The 24,601-nt window shown below is 37.3% G+C and overlaps 1 protein-coding gene across 4 annotated transcripts in view; it reads right to left on the reverse strand.

Moving 5' to 3' along the window:
* Positions 1-7,945: 7,945 nt before the first annotated feature.
* The window catches only part of PTPRG (protein tyrosine phosphatase receptor type G), a 705,739-nt gene continuing 689,083 nt past the window's right edge, over positions 7,946-24,601 (reverse strand). For all 4 annotated transcript variants that reach the window (XM_081072430.1, XM_081072431.1, XM_081072429.1 and 1 more), the window contains 4 exons: positions 23,733-23,879; positions 22,883-23,025; positions 12,967-13,102; positions 7,946-12,412 (listed from right to left, as the gene is read on the reverse strand). In XM_081072430.1, the coding sequence (XP_080928556.1) occupies positions 12,266-12,412; positions 12,967-13,102; positions 22,883-23,025; positions 23,733-23,879 (573 nt within the window). In that variant the 3' untranslated portion in view covers positions 7,946-12,265. The remainder of the gene's footprint in view (positions 12,413-12,966; positions 13,103-22,882; positions 23,026-23,732; positions 23,880-24,601) is intronic.

Genomic DNA, 24,601 nt, shown 5'->3' on the forward strand with positions numbered 1-24,601 from the left:
CACCTACCTGTAGGTTACATGGGAGGATGTCTCAGCATAATGGTGGCTGTACCTCTAGCCCTTGCCCTGAGGCCACATAACTCAGTCTTTCCCTGTTTGTCTCTGACGCTTCCCAAGTCTCCCTCCCTCTGCTGGAGTTTAGGGTGAGTGCCTGTGAGTAAGGGTCTGGCCCTTTAAGAGCACACCTGGATTTCCATTAACATTTAGTCTTGCCCAGGTGGATGGAATCCCCACTGATTTTTCACAGTCACATGTTGTGGGGATTTCTCTTCCCAGCACTGGAACCCTGGGCTTGGGAGCCCAGTGAGGCTGGGGCCCCTCTCTCCTCAGGGGGTACAACTGCCCCCAAGATATCTCCCCCCACCTCATGCTGAACCACCACACATGGGTGTGGGGCCAGCGTATTTCGCATCTTTCCCCTCCTACATATCAGTCTATAGTGGCTTCTTCTTTATATCCTTAGTTATAGGAGTTCTGTTTCCCTAGTCTTTAGATGGTTCTCCAGGTTGATTATTCTGTAATTTAGTTGTAATTTTAATGTGATTAAAGGCGGTGACAACCACAGTGTTTACCTCCTCTGTCACATTACCTCTCTAAGAATGTTTTTTGAATATACTTGTTAAACATATTCTTTTTTATCCCTTGTACTCCACATAACATGTGGCTTGCACATAGCCTGCATGATGCAAAATCAACAATATCTAGTACTTTGTTTTCTCTGGACACTGTGCCGGTGTGTTATTTATTTATTTATTTATTTATTTATTGAAGACATACTGGTTATTCTCCAATATCAGATTTAATCTTTCCTTTTTTTAAAAAAAATTTTTTTTGGAGGGGGGAATATTGGGGAACAGTGTGTTTCTTCAGGGCCCATCAGCTCCGCTTCATTATCTTTCAATCTAGTTGTAGAGGGCGCAGCTCACTGGCCCATGTGGGAATCGAACCGGCAGTCCTGTTGTTTAGAGCTTGTGCTCCAACTAACTGAGCCATCCGGCCGCCCTAATCTTTCCTTTTTCATTTCTACTTCTCTTGCTGAATAATGCAGATGTGAAATTGAGTGTAGTTTTCTGTGGTCTATTGGACTCTAACAAAGCAACATAATCTTAATAGCAAAAGACAAGTATGACAATATGATAACATTCCCTCTGCTACTTTTAACTCAGTTTTTACTCAGTAGTTTTACATAGGGGTTGTACTAATCTCCTAAGCTTTTCCATAAACAAAATATATTAATAACTCCTAATTGGGCTGTCATGAAAACATATTTGTGGAATGTCACCAGAAAAACGTAGCTACACCAAATATTGACTTTCGAAAATTTGGAAAATAAAAATAGCTTGTAAGAGTATAGCTCTAAATAGAAAATATAGTTTATACACTTACATAAATCATCGTGGAAGAATAACCTATTTACTAGATATTGAGTTCTGGGTTGACAGGTTTCTTCTTATAACACTTTACATATGTCACTCTGTTGTCACTCTGTATGGCTTGTATGGTTTTTGACCAGAAGTCAGCTGTAATTCTTATGTTCCTCCCTTTTAAGTAATGTGTGTGTTGTGTTTTTTCTTAACTTTGGTTTTCAGCAATTTGAAGATGATATGCCGAGGTGTCATGATCCCCCCCGTCCCCCATCCATCTTGGTGTTCTCTAAGCCATTAGGATCTGTGGTTTGGTGTCACTAATAGTGGAAAATCTTGACAATTATTTCCTGAAAAATTTTTTCTGCCTTTCTTTCTTCTCTTTCTGGAATTCTAATTATGTATGTGTTACATTATTTGATATTGCCCACAGCACTTAGACTCTGTTGTAATGTTTTTGTCTGCTCTCTTTCTCTGCCTTTCATTTTGGGTTCCATCTATTAACTTATCTTAAAGTTCTCTAATTATAATAAATATATTTATTGTGGTTTGATTTTGCTTTTACATAATGGCTAACAATACTAAACACCTTTTTATGTATTTACTTGCCATCTGTGTATCTTCTTTGATGAAGTATCTGTTCATCTATTTTGCCTATGTTTTAAATTGGATTGTTTCTTATTATTCAATAAAAGAAAATAAACAGAAATTAAGATAGCTACATTTTTAGCTTGACTACCTGCGTATATGCTACTGCTGTTTACTTAGATGGTAGAAGACCAGGGAAAGAGTAGATCTGGGGGAAAAAAATCAGAGTTGTGCTTTTGTCAGGTAAATTTGGGATCCTTATTAGACTTATAAATAGAGATGTTAAATATCCAATTGGATATTAATTTAGAGTTCACAGTATAGGTTGGAACTAGAGCTATACATTGGTACTTATTGGCATATTAAAATATTTAATTCCATGGGATTGAATGGAATGACAGAGGCTGTAAATAGAGAGAAAAGGAGTTATTTTAACAGAAGCCTATGGCATGCCAGCATTTAGAGGTTGCAGATATGAACGAATCCAACAATGGAGGCTTGAGAAATAGCAGATATTGAGGTAGGAGAAAAAATCCTACCTTCAAACCCTAAGTAGTTTTCACTCTCCAGAGTACCTAAGGGAGCCACATTTCTCAGACCTGAGATGGTTCTCAGAATCTTCTTTACCAGTAAAAGTAACATCACAACACAAATTACAGAAATTGTGGGGACAGAGCCAGGAGTGCAGTTTCCAGGCTCTTGGCCTCATGTGGAAAAGTACTGGCTCAGGTAGTAAATGGCCATCAGCTGTGATTGGATGGCCGTCAGCTGTAACCAGTGAGCCATTCATTGGCCACTAATATAACTGCTGTGGCTACGCTAGTAGAGAATGGGGGCTAGCAAGAAGGTGGTGGCTGAGCTAGCAAGAGTGAATTGCAGTTAGCATGGCTGATTGCAGATAGCAAGTGGGGTTGGTTGGTTGGCAGAGAGAAGTGGATGGCAGGTAGTGGATAGTGTGGCTCCTGCTTCCTGTGTCTCCAACCCAGCCACCAGCGAGAATATAGAGGTATGACTCCCCTATCTATGGCTCCGTGGGTGTTACTTTTTGGCCTCACCAAATCCTGTGTTCTTATGTGGGGAGAGGGACCAGAGACCCCACATGACATCCCTGCGTGACAGAAATGAAGAGATGTTTGAATTTCTAAACTTTATTTGTGATATTTTTGTTCAGTGGATAGGTCTGACCCCTTTATCTGTTATCCCATTACTCTCTGTTCCCTCTCTGAGTTAGTTTTCTTCTTCGCCCTTTTACTTGACATTATGTTAAATATTATTTATGTATTTGTTGTCTATCAACTGTAAGTTCCATAAAGTCAAGGACTTTATTTTGTGAACTACTTTATTTATCTCTAGCACCCAGAACACCCCCTAGTCCATAGTGGTTGGTGTGTAAATATTTTTGGAGTGTTTAAAGAAGAAAGTGGTGGGGTCGATTGCTGACAAATTAGTGGAGTTGAGGGTAAAGAACAAAGTATATGGAGAACTTGATAAGAACTGTGGGATGATGATAAAGGAACCCCAACTTAAACATGTTGAGAGAATGGAAGAAAGGAAAAAAATCTCATGACTACAGACAACTCTCTCAAGAAGCTTTATCGTCAGAGTGAAACTTCAAAACGAGATGCCAGTCAAAAGAGTCTTGGCATTAAGAGGTTTTTTTTTTTCAAGTTGGTGATAATAGAACATATTCATATACCAAAATGAATGATTCAGTAGAGAAAGAAAAGTATCTGATTCAAGTGAGAAGAGGGCTAATTATACAAATGAAGTCCTTGGGAGGACAACAAAGCATGGACCACCTACAAGTGATGGAAGATAGAGGGTTGGCCTTACATAGGAGCAAAGACACTTCTGTTGTCACCAAAGGGGAGAAAAATGTTATGAGTTTCAGATGCAGGGAAGTTGACAAGATTTGTAGTTGACTTTTGCCTGAATTATTGAGATATGGCGTAAGTCCTTTACGTTTTCTTATGTAAAAACCTTACCCAGTTGTTAGTGGAGGTGTCATAGTAAACCATAAAGTTCTGGAGACTGTCTGTATTACCAGTTGGAGTGTTTTTACAGTGTACAAAGCCATGTCTTCCGTTTGGGGTTTATGTTTTAGAAATAGAGACTATGATGGGGATGTTACCAGTAGACCAGCTGAGTGGCTATGATGCACTTGCCGGGTGCACTTCCTTCTTTAGAGACATGGGGTACTTATGAATCGAACCCAGAAAATGTTTATAACACTGAACAGAGGGGGGCTATTGAGGGAGATGAGGATGGGGTTAGCTGCTGCAGCATTTTATAAGTTTTCCTCAGTGCTGTTGAGAACTTGAGGGGATAGTTAGACCTAAATCCTTTTGAGAATAGCAAAGACTCCTTTATCATTTTTTAAAAGCCAGGGATAATTTTTAAAAGCCAAGGGATGGTTCTGGAACGATACATTCTGGGTGCTCACATGCACACACTCACATGAGGCATTTAAGAAGATGAAGGGGGGAAATATGAAATGCTTTGTCTAGTAGAGAATATCTGATTATTGGTACAGTGAAAGCTTAAAGGTAAAGAATCCTATGCAACCTTCTGGGATGTTCAAATATTCTTAAGCAATGTGAGAATTTTGTCCTAACAAAAGTATCTTAATAAATAATATTAATGATATGTTCAGTTTAAGTTCACATAGTTATTGTGCATCTTTCCATGAAAAGTTCTTTTTTACATCTAGTATCTTTTTGTAATAGCTCAATGCATATTCTTTTTTGAAATGGTCAATTTTGAAACATTTACAGGATTCATGAGTCATGCATATATTAAATATTGGAATATATATTTTATTAAAAGAACAAATTCTAAGATAAATAACCTTAACTTATTATGCTAATTAATTCTGCCTTCAACAATTAATAAAGCTTTGGCAGAGGAAACAGATGATCTCATTTATGTAGTGAGATACTCTGAAATAATGTACTTCATAGGCTTTAAGAACAGGAAATGTCTCTCATTTATGGCCACTTCTTCGTAGTATGTTAGTGAACAGCTACAGAGGCCAAGTTAGGCCTAGGATGAGGCAAGATGACAGTTGATAATGACAGTGATAGTGGTATAGAAGATAAAAGTTGAGGACGAAGGAATTATCACTGTTTACATTTGTTTATAAGGTTTGGGGGTTGAGCGAGGGCACTGTAGCTAGTGAGAGAAACCACATCCATCTTTTTCATATGTACACAGTATTCTGCAATTGGCGTTTGACATGGGCAAATATTATGAAGCCTTCTGTTTCACTTTTCTAAAATTATGAAGCTTTTCCTTTAAAATAAACTTTCTTTGAATGCACTGAGAGATTTAAACCATTAGAGAAATATTACGGCTTTGGGGCATTGTTTATGTTTGTCCTTTCCGTGCTTCTACACTTTGTTTCTGGACAGTAAGATATATGGGTTGCTCTCATTGTCTGTCTTCATCCCCATCACCTCCCTTGGGTCTGATTGGATGCCGTGAGACTCCTCATTAGTGAAGGAAATATCTCAGTATTACTACTTAATTGGGCAAGCTAAGGTCATTGACTTTTTGTTTCATGATTGATAAGAGGTCTGCTAAGCAATTAAAGCAAAAAAGATCATAGGATAGTTATAATGGCTAATATTAATTGACTCTCCTAAGAGCTTTGCATGAATCACTTTATTCATTCCTCAGAGCAGTTCAATGAAGTAAACATTTGTTTCTATATTTTACACATGAGGAAAATGGCATACAAAAGTGAATTAACTTACCCCAAATCACACAGTAAATTACTGGGCAATTCTGTCCAGTAAAGTGGCAGAACTGCCTGGAACCCTTGGCTATTTGATTCCATAGTTCTCATTCTTTAACTTTTTTTTTCACTATGGAAAAATACTTTTCTAAGTTCTAGTAACAAATTTAATGCAGAATAAACAGAATTTTGTGAGCAGACTATACGTTAGGGAACATCAATTGTTACAAGTTTTACTTGTTTGTTCACAATGATGAACAACCATCTTTTACGCTCTTTCCCTAAAATCATCTCTACTGTTGTGCCAAATTAAGTATTTTTGCATAAATTGGAGAACTAATTTTTAAGACTAAATTATTATCTTTGCCTCATCATCTGACTTGAAATGCCTGCTAACAACTTTACATTCTGTACAGAGTAGAACTAACATGTGGCCTGTGGTAGGCATTTAGCAAGTGCTTATGGAATGAATTCTAATGGAATGCTAAAGATATCTACTATTTAGAATGTTCTCCTAAGCTGTGCAAGGCCCATTGGCTATTTCCACCAAGCCTGACTTTACACCGTGCAGAAGTACTGGAGGGTGTGGGGTAGGGAGGATAATAAGGTCATAGGCCAATAACTATAGAAGTCGAATTATTTCACATTGCCATAAATCAGATAGTTAATTTCCTATTTTTCAGTTTTTAAGCAACACATGATTATTAGGTTCAGATAACCTGCTTGTCTACTTATCTCTCTGCCAAACTTCATAATCACAAAGCCAATTGTATGCCCTGCTGGATCCCAACTTTTTGCCCCTACCTTCTAATGCCTTCTGTTATTTCACCAACACAGGGAGAAATAAAACCAATGTCTTTAGTCCTGTCTCTGAATCCAGACACGGTTAGTAGTGACTTGTTTCTAAATCTTAAGGTCCTCAACAGTGTAAATTAATTGTTCGTAAATGGATTTGGGGGTCAGTAGCTTTTGTTTTCATTTCTTTGCCCCATTCTTGGTGGCAGAAACGAAGCGTCCTTGTCTAGTTAGACTCTGGATAGTTTAATTATTTTGAACACTCAAAGCTGCTGCTGTATGGGACCACCTTTGATGGACTTAGAAGTAGTTAGGAATGTAGGAACCCTCTTTGTCCCATGCTGGCTTCCTAGGATTGTAATGATGGAATACCCATGTAAATACCTCTGCTGCAGCTGGAGATGGAAGATGGTCTGAAAATTCTTGTGCTCATAAGGATCCAGGCAGGTTACTTAAATGGCTGACGATGGGCAGACAAAAGACGATGGAAGATATGTAGACTCTGGTGAACTGGAGACTACATGCCTCACCCAAAAGGGGCAGCCAACTGCTACTCCTTTCCAGCTTGTTAGTGCCACGTGAGAACACAGGCCTGGTATTGTAACACCACCCAAGTTTGTGAAAGGAGCTTGAAATCTGAATCTTAATGTAGAAGTTTTCCTTTTTCAGATGTCGGTTACTAGAAATATGAATTTTAAAAATCATGGGCCAAATAAAATACATCTGTGGCCTGAATACGATCTACAGGCCGTCAGTTTGTAACCTTTGGTATACTCAGTATGTACTGAGTTCTCATGGGGGTAATCTGAGAAAGGCTATGGTTATATCATCAGAAATTTGTGCTGAAATTGGTCTTTCTCCCAGACACCACTGGAAAAGACCAGTATCTCGTTTCTTAAATTTCCAGTTTCTTAGGGAGAATGAAGTATCAATTCTTAATCTCCATGGAAAGAAAAATTGGAGCTCTGATAGTTAAGCGTTGAATTCCTGAATGTGAAGCCACTAAAAGTTCAAAGAAAATGGTGGAACCAACGCTGCCAATTTCAGGACCCCTGTTTGGAAATGTCAGAATTCCTTCTAAGTAGAAGCAATTGTAGTGCTCATATATATTTCACAGATGCTCCAGAAGTCTTTCCAGGAGATATCCTTTATCCTCCATACCAAATATTAAGAGGAAGAAGTTGCTACAAATCTAGTTGATACACTGGGGAAAATAGTAATTCTTAACAGCAGACTCTGAATAAAGTTTGATTCAGTATGTAGGTAAAACTTTGTCATTGTTTACTGTTTAAATGAGGAAGAACTCAGAAAAGATACTTCTTTTTGGTTTTCTCCTAATATTCATTTCACTACCATGGAAACTAAGATGAAGTGTTAGTGGATATAAATGCGGTCTGTTAAGGGAGACGAATAACCTGGTTTTATTGGATACATTTTCATAGAAATGCTCGGCACTAATGAATACATCAAAAACCATACTTTATTTTATGTATAGCAATACAATTTACATATTAAATAACACTATAATAGAATGATTTGATATAGTTTTAAACAGAAGAAAAGGAAAAATTTCAGGTTACAAAACCCCTCCCCCTGAACATATTGAAAAAAAAAAACAACCACTTTTTCCAAATGGGTCAATGCAACGGATGTATTCAGTGACTATGTCTAATTCCTATTGCACAAATGGTCCGTGGAATTAAAAAAGAAATGCCAACTTTCACAATCACTGCCTCAAAGAAATAACACATTGGATTCTCTTGGAATGCAAAGATGGTTGTTGCTACTTCAATACACGGAAAGTCAAATTCACATATCCACCACAAAAACAAAAAAAACAAAAAAAACAAAAAAAAAGAAAAAACTATGACGGAGTTGAAACTAGAAAAAAATTAGCTTTATATGAAAATATAAAATTCTATGATTATATACCATAGATACAAAGTTCCCAGAAGATGCTTATCCAAGCAACAAAATATTTACAGTTTTAATGATTTTAGCTATTTCAAAATGAAGTGAAAGAAAGAGGAATCAACATGAAGGCTGAGTTTTTTGTTTTTTGTTTTTTAGAAACAATGGCTGCTTGCTAGTTTCAAATGTCCTAACAAAAAAGGAGTCACTACCCCAAATGTTGGAGAGTTGTGACATTTTATAAAATTGGCTGTCTCCTTTTCTGGAGATTTTTATTTCTTAAAACTCAAGATATTTTTCTTGAAATTAATTATCCTCTGTAGAAAATGCTTCCCTTTGCAAATATTTAACAAAAATACTAAAAACAGTTTAACAGCTAAGACAAAGTAGAGGCCAAATATCATTATTACAATCCTTTCTTATTTGTATCATGCCTTCTTTCTAGAGATAAGTAAAGCCAGTATTGTGTGTTAAATGGCAATTAAGGGAAAGCGCAAAGGGTTAAGTGAAATTACAGTGTTTTTTTTTTTAAAAACAAAAAGCAGGCATTTTCCCTTCATATAAAAAGTCACTGGCACCATTTGAACATACACTTTAGAACATAGGAGTTGAAATGCGTTTTCCAGTATAACTGCTAAATTCTTAAGACAAACTACATTTTGATTATTTCTTAAATAATGATGAGTCTGAATTTCTTTGTCATATTTTTTGCTTAGAATTAGTAATATGTATCTTTGGTAAATTGGTATCTATATTTTAATTTTTAAATACAGTCTATATGCATTTAAGAAAAATTCATAACAAGGCAGTTGTGCTGTGTCATTAAAAAATAATTAAGTGTATCTGTTGATTTAAACATGTCACTCTGGGCTAAAAACTCCAACAGCCAGATCTTGAACACCGTACCCTTCCCTGACCTTGCTGGACCCTTCAACTTGAAATAGACTCCAAAAGCTCCAAGGCATAAAAATTAGGAAAATCTTCTTGAAATTCAGAAGTTAACTTTTTTATATAAAAAAAAATTGTAGTTTTTGGATGCAAGAAAGCGTTCTCCTGACAGAAATAAGGTGTCTTTTCTCTGATGTCCAGCACTCGGTCTGATCATTGCAGTTCCCTTTTTGAATGATGTGTGCATTCTGTTTACCTAGAGCTGAATTCATATACCCAATAAGTTTATCTTATAAAATAGCACATATTAATTTGCTATTTCCTTTCCCCCTGAGTGCAAGTGGTAATCACCTTGTTATGTAGTTAAGCAACGTGCTCATGTCTCAAAGAAAACACCATCTTTGAAACTCTGCCTCTGGAAAGATGCAATGATGTTTCTGCCAATAATAAATGAATAGTAGCGAGGACATACTCTCTGGTGAAAGGGAGAAACTGCTGTATAGAACTCTCCTCCGGGAAGTGTGTTTGGGTCACTTCGGCAAGATGGGCAAATAGCGATTGCTCCCAGTTGTGGGTCAGGATTTGTACTGTGGTTCAAGCCTGCTCTAGACATACAGTTGGCTCAGAGAACTTCTAAACCATTCCTGTAACGTTTCTATTCTGTTTACCAGTGGTCCCTTTCTTTTGTCATGATTCTGATACCCATGTAAGAGATTGTCTCAGAATTTGTGTTGGAGAGTGTGCATTTCGATGAATGTAATATAATATTCCCTCTGTAAATAGCACAGAAGGGAATACTTGCTATGTGTCTTCAAACTAATGTTTACTTTCATATTACTAAAAAAATTACTGAGGGACCATGAACCCCAACTCGAACATTACTTCTAAAAGTAAAGTCCACTGTGCCAACTACTGGAAAGAGTTAGCTCATATTAATACTCTCTACAACCAAAGTAATCTACTTAATTGACTAAGCTGATCTATCTCTTGCCATGATCTGAAACCTTTCCCTTCCTGATTCCCTTTAGCATTCTGGCAGTTGTAGTGTCCTATGTTCAAGCTTTTTCTGAAGTGTTAGGTAGAGCTTCTAACGGGAACAGAGGGGTTCAAAGGTGTCTTTATTATCTAGCACATACAATGTCGCAAACTTTGCTCACTTGCACATGTTTTCTCAAGCCTAGCCTATACAGTTTGTGAGCAGTGGGCTGTTCAGATTAGCCTAACCCTGGCAAGTTATGTAGTTCATGAAAATGCCCTTGACTTGGCCTGTGCATTGGAACTCCTGGTTTTGGCCTGTCGCCTCTCTCTCCTTAGCAGCTTTGGTCCTTCGACACCATTCTGACAAATTTCACAGGAAGCCAACTCAAGATACCCAGAACCTCAGTGCTGATTATCATTAGTGTCCTAATGCCACCCTGTATAGTATGATAATAGCCAGTGTAGACTTGAAGTTCATTGACATAAAAAAAATAACCCAAACCCTTTTATGCCTAACAGGCCCAGTTCTGGTGGTGATTTCACTGCTGACAGAAGATGTCTCTCTAAAGCAAACAAGCAGTGGAAGAAACAGATCTAAGTAGCTTCTTTTTCTAACTAACAGAACTGAAATTCCTAATTAATGCTCCTAATTTTGCCGTTAGGTACTGGGGTGAATATGGCTCTAGACACTAGACCGAATCACCTCCTTGGGCTGTGTCATGATCATCAGCCTCTTTTACTGGAGTGCGTCTGTTCTTGAGGCTAAATTACACAAAAGCACACAAAGCCATCTCTCTCTTTTAAAAATTATTTGAAAATGTAGATATCATTTTTTATTCAAGATTCTAATTTTCTCTCTCCAAATCAGATTTATCCACGTGTGGGAGTTTAGATAGTCCTAAGACTTTTGCTAATACAGTATTTTCAATGTAATCCTAAGTAGAAGAATCTATGTAATTACGAGATTTATCATGAAACATGTGGCAAAAAGGAAAGAAAAGAATGTTAACTATATAGGTAGCTTTTATTAGATTGCTGTATGAGTCATGGAGATTTTAGAGGACTAGTTTCAGAATTACACACCTGTAAAATTTTCATTATTCCACCTGCTGTGAGGTACACTATTATAAACCAAGAAGCATTAATGGAGAGTCACTAAAAGGTTTCATAACTCAGTTGTGTGAAATACTGCCATCTCTCTATTGTAAAAGATAGCCCTGATTTTAGGGTGTAGCTATTTCAGAGAGTCAAAATGTAAATAACACACACTATTCACATAGCTACTGTGAAAACTGTAATACAGAGATATCCTTTATTTTGACACAATTGGGCATTTTTAAAATGTATGAATATAAATTTGTAACTAATAAGTGATGTTCACATGAAGCAAATCTTAAACCTTCTAATTTCTTAATTGGTATCTTCACCATCATAAATGGAACTGTTTCAAGGCCATGAGGATGACAGACCTTCTTAATAGCTCCCAATAACCTTCTGTTCTTTAAGAGAAAACAAAAATTCATCCACTCCATTATAATATAGAAGGAATACGGTATTGAATAACGTCTAAAACAAAATAGGAGAGGAGGACTGAGGAAAAATACAGCATTGCCTGCTAGTAGAATGCAACTGCTTTAGCAATAATAATAATAAAATCAGGATTCACTGTCATTAAGAAAGACCGTCACTGTACTGAACTAAAAAGTAGCATGTATGTTGTTATGGAATGTCACATCAGGGTTTTAGGATTAGATTATAGGCAGTAACACTGATCAGATAGTGCAAACTAGGTGAAATTACGTTTCACTGGGTGAAATGAACAGAGGTGCAAATGTTCAGTAGAATACCATTAAGACATAAAATGGCAAAAAATAAATATCAAAACTTTTATCAGTGTAAAAAAGTAACTGGGTTATTGTATAACCTAGAGTCTGGCAAAAAAGGCCTCAAAAAAGTTCTCGATCTTCAGAAGTTATACAAATTAAGTGCCCGTTCGGGATTCCAATCACACTAGAGATTCCATGCTCTCGGCAGGATCGGATTCATCGGCGATTAGAACAGCACCATTTTTGTCCACTGTCATGGGACCGTTTCCATTTTCTTTAGTGCTGACCAAGCTGAGCATTGCTTTATAGACAAATTGGTATTGTTCCTGAAAAACAAGAGGAAGACCCTTTGAGCCAAAGAACAGCCAACGTAGAAATACCCATTAAAAATGTAAGTGTGAAAAACATACTAGAGAAATCAGAATACACAGTTGATGCTGTCTAAGAAACTTAAAACATATATTCTGAATCTTTGTAACCAAGACCTATGCCTTCTTCATGTCCTTTTGATCTCTGCTAGCTTGGGACTAATTCTCAATGTGGGCAGTAAATTATGGTAACAGAATATCCGTGTCTTGTAATTAGAGAATACTATACTCTAGATAAAGCAGAGTTTCTCAACATCTGCACTACTGATTTGGGGCCAGATAATTCTTTGTTGTGGAGCTGTCTTATGCACTGCAGGATGTTGAGCAGTATTCCTGGGCTCTGCCTACTAGACTCCAGAGTACTTCTCTCCAGCTCCTGTTGCAAAGTCCCCAGACATTGCAAACATCCCCTGGGGGGCGGGGTGAGGGCTGGGGCAAAATCACTGCTCTAAAGTGTGAGCCTAAATTTCAGCCGATGTTGTACAGAGTTCCTAAATAAGCAAAGTACTTACAATGTCTGTGAATACACCAGGCCTCATAAGATTGATCATTTTTGCAACCTGGAAAACATCCACAGCATTTTCATTCTCTAGTTGCTGGGACAGGGTGGTAAGGGCACACAACATTCCTGCTGAAACTGCTCCATATCTGGGGGAAGAAAAAAAATGCTGTTTCAGACTTACTAAGGGATTGAGTACGTTGGGATGAAATTACCATCACATATTTTCATAGAAACTAAGTAGACTGTAGTGACACTTATTCTAGGATACAGAAATGAATGAAATTCTGGACAGGGAGTGAGATTTCGAGGCTAAATCTTTAGATAAAGATGACATCTGTTTATGAATGTGAGATCTCCTAAAGGGGTTTATCAGATACTTTGATATTTCATATGAAACGAGAGGTTCAGTATTAAACTTGTGAGAATTACAGAAGATTTGATGTTGGGGACAAGTTAGGTGATATAATAGGTAAAAGAGAACCTTAATTATAGGCTTTTGAACAAGTGGAAAGGTGAAAGACTGAAAAAATTTTTTTCAGACAATCCCAATCAGCTAAATTGAACTTACAAAATATGAATAAAAATGGAAATGTATTGCTCAAAGGCAGTCAAGAATTCTCAAAATGAGTTCCATATTAAGTAATTATTTTTGGCACTGAAGTGGAACTTTCCAAATGAAGGCACCTTCTATAAAATTCTTGGAAAAATATGGTTGTTTGCTTTACACACACACACACAAGCTTAGAAGAAAATACCTTTTTTATCAGGCAAAGCTGGCAACTCCATTTTTTACAGGAACCTGTGATGGCACAGTTTCCATATCAGTGATGAGAAAACAGATGGATTAACTAAAATTGTTCAAGGTGGTGTTTCTACTGTGTTTCCCAAAAATAAGACCTAGCCGGACCATCAGCTGTAATGCATCTTTTGGAGCAAAAATTACTATGAGACCCAGTCATATTTTCCTGTAAGACCGGGTCTTATCTAACAAAATATAAGATCAGGTCTCATATTAATTTTTGCTCCAAAAGATGCATTACAGCTGATGGTCCAGCTCGGTCTTATTTTCGGGGAAACATGGTAGCAGAAATGAAAGTTAGATGCCCTGTGACCACTGTTCTGTTAAAAACTATTAAATATGTAGTTTCTGAATTAGTCTTACATGAAATTAAAACACTGCAGATGTTTTACATCTTTAATCCAAATAAGACCAGTGTCTCCCTAACCACCGCCCCAACTTCAAACTCTCTGGAAGTGAAAATTGTTATACTTTGAGATGCAGCCTTCCAGACTTAGGTGTATCAGTACATTTCAATCCAGCTTGTTATTTCAGCTGCGGCCCGCAGACTGGGCTTACTCATTTCCCTAAGGATGGGCATGTAGGTTGCTTACATATGTTGTACATGTTAGAAGGGGTGCCAGCGTGTATTAGAGCTAGGCCACAGGTGTGCCCATTGTCCGTCTTAAAGATATTGTCATATTTCTCTCCCAAGTGGTTGTTAAATGTTTATACTCCTCCCAGTGTAAGAATATTTGTTTCTTCTCATCATTTTAAAGTTAAGTGCTTTTGCTAATCTGGTGGGTACAAAATTATATGTTACTGTTGTTTTAATTTGCATTTATTGATTACCAGGGAAGTTGGCTATCTTTTTGTTTACTGACCATCTGTGTTTCCTCTTCTGAAATTGCCTATTAATATACTTGGGCCATTTTTCTATTGGGTTTGTCTCTTTTAATGGACTCATAGAAGTTATATTATCTATGACACATGTTGCAAGTATATTTTTTCCAATCTCTAGTTTCTCTTATCCTTGTTTGTGAAATACTGAAGTATAGTTTAGATGTAATCAAGTTATTAATCATTCATTTTTGGAATCTTGTTTGAGAATGCTTTCTCTAGCCTAGAGTTTTACAGTGTTCTAATTTTATTTTTTACATTTAATGAATTCACCTGAATCTTACTCTTGTTTTGATGTAAAGTAGGTTCTGATATTAGTTTTTTTTTCCAATGGATAACCAATTGCCCCAGCATTTTTTATTGAATAGTCTTATCTTCTCATTGACTAGAGCAGCTTTTTAATCATATAATAAAATCTCATATATGCAGGCCTGTTTCTGAACTCTGTTTTTGCCCATCTATCAGTTTGTCTATTTTCTCATTTTGTCACATTAGTTTTAATTCATATAGCCTTTTAATAAGTCTTGATATCTGGTAAAGCAAGATTCCACAATAGTTTTGGCTATCTCTGTCTACATTTATTGTTTCATATTGTTTTTAGTGCTTCAAACATGTTATTATTTTTTATTTTTTCACTTGTACACTCATTTCCAAATACCTCTACCTTTCCCATTTCATATTAATTTTGAAACTGGATTGTTAAGAATATAAATTCTTTTTTTTTTTTGCGATTTTGTTCAGGTGGCATTGAATGTACATCTGTCTGAGGAAATTAACATCTTTTTGAGTTTTTCTGTTCAAGAACATGAAGTCTTTATTCAGATCTCTTATGGCTTTCAATTAGATTTTATAGTTTTCTTCATAGTCTTTGCTAATTTCATTTTAGGTTCACTCCTAGGTACTTTTGAGTCACTTTAAAGAATGGACTCTTAATGACATTTTCTGTTTGGTTTCAGTTGATGTACTACAGAAAAGTAGATTTTCACATGGTGAACTTGTATGTGCCACACAGCAGATCTCTCTTTAGGTTCTAATAATTTGTGGTTTCTCCAAGAAGTTGGCTACATCTTTGCCTGCCAATAATTCCAGTTTTGCCTCTTTCCAACTTTTATACTTCTTATATCTTTTGCTTTTTGCTGTGTTGGTTAGGAACTCAATAGTTTTGTATTCTATCACTGCAAGGATGTATCACGTTATATTCTTCAATGGTAAAACGTCTTATGTTTTTAATACTAAATAAAAATGTTTATTATAGGCTTCTGATAAATAACATTGATCAAGTTAAAAAGGATGCTGTACATTTTGTTTGCTGAGAGTGTTTTCTTTGGGGAGGGAGATTGTGAATGGGTGTTGCTTTATTGTATGCTTTTCAACATCTATGAATTTTTAAAGAAATACCTGTAATAATGTCCTGAATTCACTGAGAGATTTTTGGTAACATTTAACCAGCTCTATACTCCCAGGATAAATCTTCCTTTTTTATGATGTATAAATCTAACACACTGGGTTTTACTGGACGATATTTATTTAGATTTTTGCATCCATATCCTAATACAATTGACCTATACTTTTCTATTCTGCTGCTGGCCTTTTTTGTTTCCCTTTAAATCAAGCTAACATTAAATCTGCTCTCTGGGTGTTAGTGTTCAAATGCAGCCTGTCAAGACTTAGTGGGACTTAACCATTTTGAGAACTCATCCTTTTATTCAGTTCTTCGTAATCACTAACGTGTGGTGTGCTCTCACTATTGCCAGGCTCTCTCTTAGGTATTTCATATGCACCAACTTGATCTTCACAATAATCCTGTGTATGTAGGTATTATGATCCCCTCATTGTGAGGTGGAAGAAACAAGTCACGTGCAGGTGAAGTAACTGGCCAACATCTCAGAGCTTCTATTTGAGCTGATACATGTAAATGGCTCAGAACAGAGACCTGCCCATACAGTATGTCTAAATAGTATCATGTGCGCGGCTTGTGAGCTAGGGTTAAAAATTTACTAGTACAGAGTTATAAATAGTTTCACATGTTTATTTTATATTCTTTAAAATATTTCTATTTTAAACTTTTATTATAGGAAAGCTCAAACACACAAAGTACAGCAATTTTCACGTAACCATCACCAAGTTACAACAATTACGTCAGCAGCTCAAGGGCAATCCTGTCTCATCTCTACTTCTTCCCCCAGATATTTTGAAGCAAATTCCAAATATTTTGTTCATTAATAGTTTAGTATAAAACTCTAAAAGGATTTGAAAAAATAAACATTACACCTAAGGATATTAACAATTCTTAAATATTTTCATATAACTACAGACAAATGGTAGGTTTTTTCTTTTCCATTTTCCAAAGTGGTATCTTTTATTAGACTTTATTGCTTAAATTTTACTATCTCCTCCCTGCTTCCAATTGCTTTTATCTTTTAATTCCTTGCACTTTTTGTGGATTTATCTGGGTCTTTTTCTGGCTTCTTGAGTTGAAACCTTAGTTTATTTTTAATCTTTTCTCCAATACACGCAGCTTAGGCTCTAATGTTGTTTCTCCCAGTGTAGTTCTCCTGGTACATCATACCAGACTTTGAACTGCAGTGCTTTCGTCTTCATTTAATTTTAAGTATTTTCAATACCTCTTTAGCCCATGAATTATCTATAAGTAATTCTAGATATAAGGACTTCAGTGTCCAGGTATAAGGATTTGGGGTCTCATTTCATTGTTGGTTTTTAATATTAATGCACTGTAATGAATGAATGTGGCCTGTATCAGTTTGAAATGTATCAAAATTCCATTTATGGTCCATTTATCTAAGTAAACCATTTGCCTTTGAAGAGACTATATGGTCTCTCAATACAATCTGAGGTGCAGACTTTCATATATCACTATCAGATCAGCCTTGTTAACTGTGGTATTCAAACCTCTCTGAATGTTATTGTTCAAATGTAGCCTGATCAGTCAGTTTAAAAACTTCCATCTTTATGAGTTATCAGAAAATCTCAGCCATAGTTCTTCCTCTTCAATCTCTCTCTCATCTCTCCGCGGGATCACCTCTTAGATGTGTTACAACATGTACATCTAGCGCCCATATCCGAGTCTGATTTCAGGTTTGTTCATTCTACTGCTAGCATATCTCTTATGTTTTTCCATTTCTTAGGCTCTTCTTTGTTCCTGTTTCACAATACGTTTTGAATTCATTTCATACAGTCTTCCTTTGGGTCTCTGAGCATACTTTAAAATCCTATTATGATCGCTCTAGTAACTGACGTACTGTTTGTTTTCTCTTTCTCATCCATCATGTTGTCTTTCTTCAGATTCTATATTGCACTGAGTTTACCGTTGCATTCCAGCATGGTACTGATGCTTTTCAGGAAGGTAAGAATTTCACCTTTGCTTTATCTGTTCCAGTGAAACCCTTACACTCAGGGTCTTTTTTCCCCTTACCTCCCCCTTAAAGCTATTCGTAGCTGTTCAGATAGAAAAGTCAGGTATTAGGTATTTTATTATGCAGTGTACATTCCATGTGGGATCACTCTGGCCTTTCCTTGGACTGCCTTTCCTATATGTAGCCACTCTTAAATAAGAACCTACATTAAAAGGAAGTACCTACACAAGGAGACTTGAAACATGACTAGAAACTAGGTCAAATCAATCAAGCACATAGATACTTAATTAAGTATCTTCTACAAACCAAGCGTTAATATGAAACAATAGAGACTGTAAAAATACAGGCCGTTCTCTTTTAGCGGTTTAGGAATTAAGTAGAATTAAAGGATGTTTATCAAGTTTCAAAGATTTGCACTTATAACTACAGGGACTTGGTGAAAAAGTGGAACAAGCGATTTATAAGCTACGTAAAGTAAGACTAGAATATAAATTCACTGGCTTTGGTAGTTTGGTTGCCATTTCCTCAAAAGTAATGCTTGTTTAACTAGTGCTGTTAAGGGGAAAAAAACTATTTTCATCTTTCCCTGTCTGTGCTCCAAAGAAATCGCAAAAGAAATGCAAGTACTTTAAGTTCTCAATACACAGTCATGTTTTTAAGTGTTTTATTCACATGTTTTTTACTATTTCATATTACTCACAATTATTATAGTTTTGCTTTTAAGAACTTGTTTTTTAAATGAGAACCAAGCATACAATCCAGTTATAACCCTGTCACTGTCAAGTGAAGCTTCCCTTAGAAATCTTTAGGGCAAGAAGGAAAACAGAGTTAAAGCTTGGATCTGTAACAACTCTGGGGAAAAACTAGCAACACAAAAGCCTTGCATAGGACTTTGAGAAATTAAAACTTTGTAATTGAATTTAAAGTAGGAAACAAAGTAGGAAAAAACCCCAGTGTGAGGAAATGAGAGGCATGGTTGCAGGAGCGCTTCTGTGAAAACCAACGGGAGGCAGTGTTAACCAGCAGGATTACACAGATGTGCATCTGACGTGGTAGGGCCAGCTGCAGACGTGCCACCTGTGCAGGTTTGTAGGGACCCCTGCTGTGATCGGTCCCCCTACTCAGAAGGGTTGTGCACTTAAGTTGAATGCTCTGCTATTGCCATTTGGAAATTCCTGTTTCTTAGTAATTTTTGGATAAGGGTTCCTGCATTTTCGTTTTACACTAGACCCCACCAATTCCGAAGCTGGTCCTGGCTCTGACACTTACCCAATGATATGTGTACATAGTCCGTATTACTTAGCTTCACTCTGACTATCTTCTCCCAGGTGAAGCTGAGACCCTAAAAATGACCCTCCTGGGGGGGTAAATGTGAGGATTTAATGAATTAGTTATGATTTGCGAGGTTTCTCGGCAGCAGTTGCTGGAGACGGCAGCCCATAGATTTTTGCATCTGCTATAAAATATCTCAGGACCAAAAGAAAATCAAAAGTTATGGAAAACTTCCAAAGAGCTTTTGCTTACTTGGGCTATATTTGTCAAATATTTACTGTTATCAGAAATTAGAACCGGGAAAATGTTAAAACACAAAACCGTACAAGCCCACATTCCATTAGCCGTCAGAGTGAGGATCATTGCATAGCATGAAGCTCTGGAAAACTGTACTGCACATTCATGACAGAATGAGAGTGAACAAGGAAAACAGTATCTCTGCATTATTATGAAAAAAACGTTTGACCTCTCGGATCTCCTGGAAGGGGCTTAAAGACCACTGCACCAACCAAGAGATCTTAGATTACACTCTGAGAACTGTTAAATATAATTAGCCCACTATGATATCCCCAAACAGCCTACTGTGAGATCCAACAGGGTGCCAGATGTATCTCCAGAGTGGATTAACTTTAAGTATTTGCACAGGAAAGCTATTCTCTGAGTGAGTGAAGGTCTAATGTACTATTAGCTCCTAAGACTGTATAAGAATCATGCCTGTCTTTCAAACTTCTGTAAAAACATAGGCTCTGTTTTTAAAATGTCAGTAATGATACAGCTCAGCCTCTGAACAGAATTGTCTTAAACAGGTGAATACAGGACGCAGTGAATAAATCAGTTTGCTTTTAAGCCGTGCCTCTTCTCAGAAAGAATCAGTTCACTTTTTGGTGAGGAATTGTGTCCTTAGGTCATGTATCTAGAAACCATCCGCGTGGTACACAGCCACGAGGATCGTGTCCCATTCAGGATCCTGTACCTGAAAGCAGGTGTTAGAACGATCTCTGTGAAGACCGAATAGATACCACGAAGGTGGAGCACTAACAGCTAGTATCTTTGACTTACAGCAGAAGCACTCAGGTCTCCTTTCCAAATTTGCTCACTTCTACTTTTGAGCTTAAAAAGCTTTGTAAATTGGCTTTATATTAGGTTGGTACAAAAGTAATTGCGGTTTAAAAGGTTAAAAAAAGAATTGCAACAACCGCAATTACTTTTGCACCAACCTAATAGTTCACAGTGGAATGTAAGCAGGCAAATTGACAAAACAAAAAGCAAGGTGCAAGGCACTCTGGGGAGAGCTCATACAGGGGTACACAGTCTTAAAACCTTGTAAGTCATCATAATTTAAAGCACAGTACCCCTTCATGCCAATATCTGTCTAGCACCCACTATGTGCCAGGCACTGGGCTCCACCCAGTGGAGACTGGAATAGTGAGTGACCACTGCTGGTCTCAGCAATGTGGGGGCGACAGTCCTGTGGACAAGTCGTTACAATATATGACAAACAGGAAGGGCACTGGGAAGGATGTGACAGTTTGCGAATGATTTTGATGATCACCTCTGAAATGAGTTGGAAACAGTTTCAGAGACAGTGACTTTGAACTTGTATTGAATGAAAGGGCACTCAGAGGAAACAGTATTTGCAGGGGAAAGGTGGTCTGTAGGAAAGCACTTCAGTGGAGGACTGGATGGTAGCCGGAAAAGTAACGTAGGCCAGACTGTAAAAGGATTTGAAAAGTGAACTGGAAGCATGGGTAGCATCAACAAGACCTGGTGGGTGGGGGCAGGCTGGAAGATGATGAGTTTGGTTTTAGACGAGCTCCAGAGGAGGTGTTTGCATGCCACCGGGAAGGATAATTTAGAGGTACAAAAAGCATGTGAGAGGAAACCGAAAGGGAGCTGGTGTTCCTTCAGAGTAAAAATTTTAAAGTTGTTCTTGAGTAATGTGGAAAAATAATTTCTATGGAATCACTTATCTCCTAAAGATGATGGATGGAGACATGAACACATTTCTTTAGGTAGTTTTAATCCAGCTCACCTGTCTGATATTTGTAGATCTACTAGTTTAGGATTAATTTTTTCTTTTCTAATGTAGGCCCAAGAGCAGCTACCTTCAATTAATTCCAGAGGTAATCTATTCAGCATGTGGCATAAATAAAAATCACTGAGTAAGACACCCAAACACACCCAAAAGCTGAATAGAGATAAATGAATGAAACAGTTGAAATGGTCGAACTGGGCGATGGTGTTTTTTCTTTCCCTCTTCCCATACCATGAAACGGGAGGTTAGCTGCACTACTAACATGAGGACTGAATTCCTTGGAACACTAGTATAACAGCCAAATTAGTCATAGAACTGGGACAGCAACATTAGGATTTGGTCTGAATGGATAGGACATGGTAAAACTCAGACGTCATTTAAAAATCTGATTCAGTTTACTGGGGAAAAACTTATAGAAATAGCCCTACCTTTATGCTATAACTGCCTCCCCTAAAGTTTCATAGTCAGTAGCAACTAGCCTGTTATTTTGAGACTGTCTGTGTGCTATTTAAACACTGCCGGTGGTTGTCACATTTCCAGGGACCTAACTTAGTGTGCTATTGAACTAAAGCTTTGATTATACTGCTCTTCTCATCTTAATTCTGAATCTAATTAAGTTGAGCCAACATTCTGAAGTAGTCGCTACTTCCAAAGAAAGACCACAGAACCCTTTGGAAGCAGCCAGTCATTTCAATTAGGAGACAAATACGGATTGAAGTGAGGTGCTGGCCTCGGCCAAAAATCTTTGTGCACTTCCTGTTATGTCGTTAGTTCAAGGAAAATAAAAGACAACAATAAGCTTTGCTTTCAAAGTTATTAATACCTATGCTATTGAAGTAGTTGGTAGTTTAATGAACATGATACACGTACTGAGAATTTGCTGACCAAAGGAGCTAGGTTTGTGAGGGTCTTAACAACCTGGGGTTATGTCCACTGCAGGTTGATTCCAGCTATGAAGTCTGACTCCAAATATGCATATACCATAAATTATATGTAGGGCCCTTTCCCTCTTATCAAAGTGAAAGGGGGCTGGGTCTGAACACCACTTGTACCTTAGAATCTCAGCACCAGGAGCAACTTGTTCTCTTTGAGATTCATATTTTTTTACCTTTAAATCCCAAAGACGTACTATAAACTTCAAAACACATTGTAAACTTAAATAGTTTAATTTGTTTATTACTAATCAACTAAACCATATTTAAAAAAAATTTGTTCCCTAATATATGTTTGCTAAAAGTCAGTGCAGGAATGTTAAAATAAATGTAACTATTTAATGAATGTAAATAATGTAACTGTTTGAATATGTTGTTGAAACCGCAGAAAGCACCTACATCTGCTGTAGGCTGAGATGCAGTGCTTCCACCTTTCTAGAACCGACCCTCTAGGAGAACCTGAAGACTTGGAAGGTGGCAAATTAAAATGCAAAGAGAACCAGATCACCTTGCGCAGGTACACATGAGAAGTAAGGTGGGAGTTAAGGTTTGAAAATCCATCTTCTCTTTCCACTACTAGAGCAATGCAACAACAACAACAATGTATGCTTTAAAATTACAAAACAGATCCATACTCATCATGAACAATGGTGGGGCCATCCCTGGTTAAGGCCTCTTCCTTGATGACGTTGATAAGTTCAAAGGTACTGCTTATGGGGGCATCTGGGTTGGGCCATTTGGGGCACTGGAAGTGCCGAACTTCTAGGACGTAGTCATCCTACAACCAATACAACATGCATTTATTTCATTCTCTCTACAATCGAACCACTAGGACTTGCTCCTGAGAAAGCACGTATCACAGCTGACTGAAGAATGCCAGATTAAGTGACGTGGACCTGGTAAGAAGAAAAACTCGAGGGAGGTCTGCCTGCTATTAAAAAATGAGCAGGTCAGGATAGGGAAATATTAGAGTAGGATTACAGAATCCTACTGTCTTCAGACTAAAATGTCAAGTGACAATTCTTCTTATCTTTAAAATCAAAGGAAAAAAGGAAGGGGTTAGGAAATCATCATTTACATTACTAATACAAGACAACTTCTCTCTTCCCTGCCCCCTAAGAAGGCCGTTATTACACATCACAACATGTGTAACAAAAAGTCTTATCATCATCACTGTAACACATTGCAAGGTTTACATTTCTGATGGCAAAGACAATACTGAGCTCTAGTATGTTGTTTTTATAATTAGGTCAACAGAGCTATTTGGATGTGTGCTCAGTCAGAGGACCTAGTTACACTTCACCTATCCAGCTGGGAAAGCAAATATTTGAAGGAAGAAGAAAAAGGGGGAAGTGTATATATTTAAGATTAAGCCATACTCCGATGCCTGGGCAGCCTCAGGGGTGGTAAATTACTTCAGTATTCCTTAGAAGGATGACCCAGGGCCAAGAAAGGCTGTTACTAAGGAACCGAGGTTTAGGTTACCTGTGTAGCTTCAAGGATGAAGTCATGGATGATAATTTGTTCTTCATTAGACAGGCACAGCCTGTCTTTGCTGATGAGGGTGACGGTGAAGGCCTCGCAGTTCATGGATTCTTCTCTACTTGGCCAGTACACAAACTCGTCCTCTGCCTGTGGGAACAACAACAAAACGTCCTCTGCAGTGCTGCCAGACATCGGTTTGTGACTTTTCTCGCAAAACGATTCATTATGTTTGCCATATCTCTCATGTCATCTTTGAAATTTGGTTCATAGAATTGTATCCCCCTCTAATCGTTCTGAGGTCAATGGTTATTGTGTTCTATTTTAAAACGTATGTGACAGTAACTATTTTCTAGCACTTCTCACCTGTCATGGTAACAATCAAAATGCATCTATAGGGGTTGCACTACCCCCAGTTGAGAAGTGCTTTGCAATATAATTGTCATAATGAAAAAGGAGCCGGGATTTAGGTCAATTAATTGTAACCTATTATTCACAATTGCTTAAGCAACTAAGACATGCTAATTGTCATTTCCTATGGATTATGTTAATAACAGTTCTACAGGGGATTAGCATTCTGCAAAGGACTTTCATAAACATTATGTAATTTTTACAATATACTAGTAAGGTAAGGGATTTTCATCATGTGCCTTTACAGATGAGGACTCCAAGTACATTTTTATTTTTAAAGAAGTCCATATGTTGTCTAAATTCACACTACTAATAAATGGTAAGGGATAGAACCTTTTTGGAAATAGGTTGTACACTCAGAAGCATGTTGGCTGGTAAGTACCAGGTGTTCTTTAAAAGTTAGTATGTTCATGTTAGGTTTCAAAAGGGAATAACATAGAAAGTCTTTCAACCTTGAATGA

The sequence above is a fragment of the Rhinolophus hipposideros genome (genome assembly GCF_964194185.1).
Source record: "Rhinolophus hipposideros genome assembly, chromosome: 14".
NCBI classification, from domain to species: Eukaryota; Metazoa; Chordata; class Mammalia; order Chiroptera; family Rhinolophidae; genus Rhinolophus; species Rhinolophus hipposideros.